The sequence below is a fragment of the Prunus avium genome, chromosome 3 (genome assembly GCF_965620075.1).
Source record: "Prunus avium chromosome 3, drPruAviu1.hap1.1, whole genome shotgun sequence".
NCBI lineage: Eukaryota > Viridiplantae > Streptophyta > Magnoliopsida > Rosales > Rosaceae > Prunus > Prunus avium.
This window is the reverse complement of record NC_142286.1, coordinates 2,126,940-2,133,902: the sequence shown is the minus strand read 5'-3', so window position 1 is coordinate 2,133,902 and position 6,963 is coordinate 2,126,940. Positions and strand designations below refer to the sequence as shown.

Sequence of the window (6,963 nt, the reverse complement as noted above, 5' to 3'; positions counted from 1 at the left end):
TCATAACTTTCAAACCTCAAATTATGTCTTGTGGATGTGGTGTGTGCTGCAAATTCCATCCTTGTCTCTCAGATTTTGATATGTCATCAAACTCAAAACACCAACCATTCATTTTCCCTTTTTACAACTATTTATATGTTTTATTTTTATTTTTATACCAACTTAAAATACCCAATTATCCAATTCCAAAATAGAAAAAAAAACATTAAGAGCAAAAACCTTGTACTGAATATTCATAAACGGCTTGTTCCTTGTGCTTGCCTTGTTGGCGCTAAAACCATCATGACCGTCGCTAAAGCCGTTATTAGCTCGAGCTTGAGCAATAGCAGCAGCAGCAGTAGTAACACTAATATCACGTACCAATGGGGCGGCCAAAGATGTTGGAGACCCATTTCTCTCCCAATCCCAAAACCCAACTCCCAGAACCTGACAATCACCACCAGAAACCGCTCCTCACTAATTCCCAGGGCATCTGGAGCTCCCTCTGAAAGCAACAATGGCGGCAGTAGCAGCAATAAAACCAAAACCAAGAACAAAACCATTGATCCTCCTCCGTCTGCTTCTTCTTCTGGTAACGAGAAAATTGATACCAGTAATAAGATTCAAGAAGAGCAAGAGCAGAAGCAGAAGCAGCAGCGGAGATTGGACCTGGAAGATGTGAACCCAGTTGGGCTCGGTCGAAGATCGCGCCAACTGTTTGATGAAGTGTGGCGCAAGTTCTCTGGACTCGGGCAGATCTCGAGAACCAGTCGTGCCGATGAAAGAGACGCGCTTGACGCTCTTCTCATCAGGGAAGGACCCATGTGCGAGTTCGTCATTCCCGGCGCCCAAAACACCACCGTTTTGGTCGTCGGAGCCACTTCAAGCATTGGCCGCATAGTGGTCCGCAAGCTCATGCTCAGAGGCTACACTGTTAAGGTGTTCATTTCTATCGAAGTCTTGAGATTCTTGATGCTTTGGTTTTTTTGTTCATTTGGTTTTTGGGTTTGTGGGTTTGTGGGTTTTATTGTGTGTAATGGGGTGGGTTTTGTGATGGTGACTTAGGCTCTGGTGAGGAAGGCTGATCAGGAAGTGGTGGATATGTTGCCGAGATCGGTGGAGATTGTGACTGGGGATGTGGGTGATCCTGCTACGCTATACGACGCCGTACAAGGCTGTAACAAGATTATCTATTGTGCTACTGCACGCTCTACTATCAGCGGGGACCTCTACAGGGTTGATAACAGAGGGGTCTACAACCTCACCAAAGCATTTCAGGTAAGAACCATATCCTCCAATTGCTTTTTTTTTACCAAAATTAAGCCTTTTGTGTGATGGTTTGTCATCTGATTGGTTCTATGTTTGAGCTTATGGATTGGTTCATGGTGGATTTGAATTGGCACTCAGAGAGTTGCTTTGGGTGAAGCTGATGACTCTGTGCATTGCAGGACTACAACAACAAAATGGCGCAATTACGAGCAGGGAAAAGTAGTAAGAGCAAGCTTACAATTACAAAGTTCAAGTCTCCAGAGTCGGTTGATGGATGGGAAGTTCGTCAGGGGACTTACTTCCAGGATGTGGTTTCTTCCAAGTATGATGGAGGAATGGATGCTAAGTTTGAGTTCACTTTTACGGGAGATGCTGTTTTCTCAGGTAAAGAAGTCCTCTAATGGGCATTTGGATGCTAACTAACAACTGCGTAATAATTGTTTTGACTCTGTTCTTTGCTCCATTGTAGGATATGTTTTCACCAGGGGAGGGTATGTTGACCTGTCGAAGAAACTTTCACTTCCTTTGGGTCGTACTCTTGACAGGTATGCCATATTTGCATTCTCAAGCTTATTAGAAGCTGGTTATGGTAGATTCTGTATAGAAACATCCATTACCTAAACTGCTATGGCTTATCCACTTCCATTATCTATATTTCCAATATACAGGTATGAAGGTCTAGTTCTTTCTGTTGGTGGGAATGGAAGGTCTTATATATTAATTCTTGAAGCTGGTCCATTAGCGGATACATCTCAAAGTAAATTATACTTTTCTAGATTCAGCACAAAAGCAGGATTCTGTAGGGTAAGTATCTATTCACTGTGTTTCTTTTGGGTATAGTTGCAATGTATGCTGTCCCTAATTCTCGTAATCTGTCATTGGCAGGTCAGAGTACCATTTTCATCATTCCGCCCCGTGAAACCAGATGATCCACCATTAGACCCATTCCTAGTACATACATTAACCATACGTTTTGAGCCCAGAAGACAGGTTTGTTCATTTTCTGCTCGTAAGAGAAGTTGGTAAATTTGGTTCATATGTTTGCCCCTTGCTGCCTTGTTTCATAATTTAAATGGATAGGTGATTTTTACTTGCATTACTATTTCTTGTACAATGTTGGGGAGGATAATCTCCCATTTGTTATTCTAATCCAAATCACTTATTCTAAATCCGCAAACCCCAATGCAACTTAAAACTATTTTTTCCAACATTTGTTGAAATGCTTTTCTGCTCGTCTTTTCTGAATCTATTTATTTTTTGTGGCACAGAAAGCTGTTGAATCACGTACAGGAGTGAAGCAAGACCCAAGAAGCTTTAAGCTTATTCTGGAATACATAAAAGCTTTGCCAGTAAGTCTTTAAATTCGAGTTATGCTGATTGTGCTGTCAGTTTATGTTCTATAATTCTAGTTATGTTATGTTCTGCTGTGTTAGAACTCTCTCTCTCTCTCTCTCTCTCATAACCAAATAGATTCACATACATGTCTTTTGCAAAGGAAATTTCTACATGATGAAGTCACTTAAAAAGTTATGCATTATTCATTTGAAAATCTCAATGCCAAATAATTGTTTAACCCTTTCAGTCTTTCGCCATATCAAAGTGACAAGATAGGATGTACCAGAGAACTTATAGTCACTTGACTATCAATGAGATTCTTGCTAATGGTGCTAGGTTTTCACATTTACATCATAAGAGCCATTGTCTTGATCAATGTCGTAGTAAACCAAAGTCATACCCTTTCAAAACTGATTGTTCTTCCAAATGAACCCATTTCTGATAGTCCAAGTTTGAGGAAATTTTTTTCGTCATTTTATTAATGACTGGTGTGCTGACATTGGCATCCAATGACCATATATGTGGAGCCTCCTTCGTTATTGGCTTGCTTGAAAATTATATTTGCTGCGGTTTCCTGGAACTTTCCCATTTGAAGATTATGCAACTACATATTGAGTGTGGTTAATGAGATGGAACAAAAAGTTGAATTAGTGTTAAGATATGGATGGTACAGAACATGCATAATGATGTGTCGTGTATATAGGATTGCATAAATATATTCACGGCCTTAGATAAATTTGAATGGGATGTTTTGCAGACTGGACAAGAAACGGACTTCATTTTAGTTTCATGTACGGGATCAGGAATAGAACCAACTAGAAGGGAGCAGGTTCTTAAAGCCAAGAGGGTTAGCTCTTTTTTTTCCTATTTTTCATTTGATTAAGTGTGAAATTTTTATTATTATTATTTTTTCCAGATGTGTCGTCTTTTTTTAATTTTAGATCTTATAACATAGCTAATTCATTCAACGTTGAAATTTCTCCAGGCTGGAGAAGAGTCATTGCGAAAATCAGGGCTTGGATACACAATCATTCGTCCTGGTCCCCTAAAGGTGGAGTTCTTACTCTAAAATTCATGGCTTAGTAATCATTTGGTAATGCTAAATGACATTACGCATATATATAGGTTCTGTTTGTTGAAGTTTGTAGAATGGAGGCGTACTTGGAGAAGAAGAATATGGAAAAATGTTGCAGAGAAAAGAGAGAGACGTTGTGAGAGAGAGAGAGAGAGAGTTTGTTACTCAGCTCCAATCATAAGAATGCACACATCCTCACACTGATTTCATTCCAACAGAAACATTCCTTTTACAAGGCAGAGAATGTGATCTCAGCCATACAATTTGTGTCAGCAATATGAGCTGTACACTTGGCATAAGCTAGGACATATGAGACCTACACTCTAGGATTAAATCTAAGCCTTACACCTGTCTAGCTAAGAAATTAAACCAGGAAATAATTTACATTTCAACACTGTTAACAGCTGATTTATCATTTCTGCTGCAAAGCACGGGCAATGTACTTTCACTTTTTGTTCTCTTTCCATCTGATGGAAACCAGTTTGGTTTATACAGGAAGAACCAGGTGGACAACGTGCTCTCATATTTGATCAAGGAAACAGGATTTCTCAGGTTAGAATGATCGACTTTTAAAAAACCTTGCTACAGCTACTAATTGAAATCTTCTTGAATCCCTTTTCACCAGACGATAAAGAGATTTATCTTTTGACTTATATTAACGTCATTGAACATCTAACCTCAACTACCATTTCTAAATTAGGGGATCAGCTGTGCTGATGTAGCTGACATCTGTGTGAAGGCATTGCATGATTCAACTGCAAGGAACAAAAGTTTTGATGTGGGTGACAATCTATTTGCCTTTACTATATTACTTTCAACTGACATATACTAAACTGGTCTTCAAATTTTCTAGGTATGCTATGAATACGTTGCCGATCAAGGGAAGGAACTTTATGAGCTGGTAAGGACCATTAAAAATCAATCATCAGATTCTGTATATAAAAAAGAAATACATATCCCTTCTTTTGTATGTAAACTTGTAACCACTTGGATTCTCACATGCCTATTCCCTCTGCAGGTAGCACATTTGCCTGACAAAGCCAATAACTATCTGACACCGGCACTGTCGGTTCTAGAGAAGAATACCTGATCATGCTGAGCATGGATGATGTACGTTAGTAAGATAAGAGTACATTTGTAAAGCTGCATATAGAGCATATCTTTTTATCTTCGCAACCCAGACACAGGCAATTGTCTTTCTATAGCGCTCGTGAATTGCTGTAAAATTCATATGTCGATCCCCAGATGGGTATGAATTTTTCATTGTCATGAATCAAGTCAAAAGTGTAAATAACAAGCACTACAATTACATGCTTAGAAAGCTCAGGTTCTGATTAATGGTGACAAGACACGAAGATAGAAGTAAACAGTGAATGATTTGAGGTAAATGGAAGTTAAAACTTTATGTTATCTCATGCAGCCAGCAAGTAGTGGGTAGTGGGTCAACCACTTTCTCCACCTCAAAAAGAAAACACCAACGAAGATTAAGAAGAATATGTATCGATTTTAATTTGTTTTTTGATTTTTTGTTTTGTTTTTTGTTTTGAATCTGAACTATAAATGAATAATAAAATATATAGACAAGGACACTAATTTACAATCGAATAGAATATCAAATTGTCAAAAAAAAAAAAAAAAAACAAAGAGTTCTATATCCACATTTTTTTTGACAATTGGATATTCTATCACTTTTATATAAAAGGTGGTAAGAGTAGGATTATTGTTTTTTGAATGATATACCCACTCGGATTCCGAGCCTCCGCATTTAGCATCTACGCATAAATGCGGATCTAAGCATTTACACGTATTTAAAAAGATCTTAACCATTTAATTAATCTAATGAATTTGATCAATCCATGTCACAATAATTGTATTTGAAAAAACCCTCACCCCTTTGCACCGTATCCTTTTAGTCTAATACCAGATTAGTGTCTTTCCACACAAATTTGAGCACAAATCTAAAACTCAAATATGAATTGGCAGACCAAAAGGCATAACATACCAAATTTTCCTAAGAAAAAAAGAGAACAATTGAATTGGCTTAATGGGTAATTCCTTAATTCTTTCTTCACTGCCTACTTAAATTAGAAAATTTATTGAATTTTTGGGATAATTGAACAACTTGGGTTTCTGGGCTAACTCCTTAATTATTTCTTCAGTACCAATGAAATTTGAAAATGCGTGGAATTTTGTGGACAGTTTCTTCATCCATCGTGGTTTTGGGTTGATTCTTGGTCCTTCATGTTTATCATATTTCTTCTAAATCTTCTTTTTATATACAAAAATTCGATTTAATAAACATACTCCAGTTAACAATGGAGGGCCAACAGGCATGAGAGAAAGGAGGGGACACTTTGAATGGATAAGTGAAAACGATAAGGTGCAATGGGTGATTGTTTAGTCTAATACAATTATTATGACGTGGACAGATCAATTCCATTAGATTAATCAAAAGGTTAAAATAGTTTTAAATGCGTGTAAATGTGTGGATGCTAAATGCAAAGGCTCGGAATCCGTCTCGTCCTAATAAAATAACAAATTGTCAAAAAAATAAGACATCTATCCTTCCTCCAAAATCCTGCCATTATTTTTAGGGGACTTTACCATATAAAGACAAATAGGAGAGCATGAAGACAAAATGGTAAGTGCCTCCAAATAAGAACAAGCAAGTCCAGTTATTATGACCATGCCATTATCCAACAGTGACATTGACCATCTCATTCTTCGACATTGACATTGACCATGGTGCATTTTGTTTGTTAAAATGATTGGTCTCTAATGGAGTTTTTTATTCACTTTTGTACACTTGACATAAAAAGAAGAATTGCGAGGAAAAACATAAAATAAAATGAAGGAACAAAAAATAGATAGTCTGCCCAACAGTGGCATCCAATAGATTATTATTCAAGAGTGACATCCATGAATGTTACATTTGAAGTGGACCAACATATCAATTAGTTTCCTTCGCTCACACCAAAAAAGGATATTTTCAATTGCTTGTATTAATTTAACATTTCAAGGTCAGAAAGGGGCCATTTTTTATTATCTTTAACCGATTATGAGTTATGACCTATTTATTTTCGTAATTTTTATTTCTGCATATGTTTTGATAAAAGAAGGAATTATGGAGCCGCCTTTATATCAAGGTGGCTCCAATACTGCAAATATGTCGAACAATAGGATGTCGTGGGGATTCGAACTTGAGAACTATGGTCTGCAAGCCAAAGCCATTTTCACTAGACTAAACACCATTGACTATTTTATTTTTTTTGTTTTGTTCTTGGTTTGGAAATGATTTGGAATTG

The 6,963-nt window shown here is 37.3% G+C and overlaps 1 protein-coding gene across 1 annotated transcript; it reads left to right on the top strand.

Moving 5' to 3' along the window:
- Nucleotides 1-159: 159 nt before the first annotated feature.
- On the top strand, nucleotides 160-5,025 carry HCF173 (high chlorophyll fluorescence phenotype 173). Its single transcript, XM_021964237.2, has 13 exons — nucleotides 160-918; nucleotides 1,045-1,257; nucleotides 1,428-1,632; nucleotides 1,718-1,793; nucleotides 1,917-2,052; nucleotides 2,134-2,238; nucleotides 2,517-2,597; nucleotides 3,341-3,430; nucleotides 3,569-3,634; nucleotides 4,154-4,210; nucleotides 4,359-4,436; nucleotides 4,512-4,559; nucleotides 4,677-5,025. The coding sequence occupies exons 1-13, from the start codon at nucleotides 283-285 to the stop codon at nucleotides 4,746-4,748; spliced, it is 1,863 nt and encodes a 620-aa protein (XP_021819929.1). The 5' UTR covers nucleotides 160-282; the 3' UTR covers nucleotides 4,749-5,025.
- The last annotated feature ends 1,938 nt before the right edge of the window (nucleotides 5,026-6,963 follow it).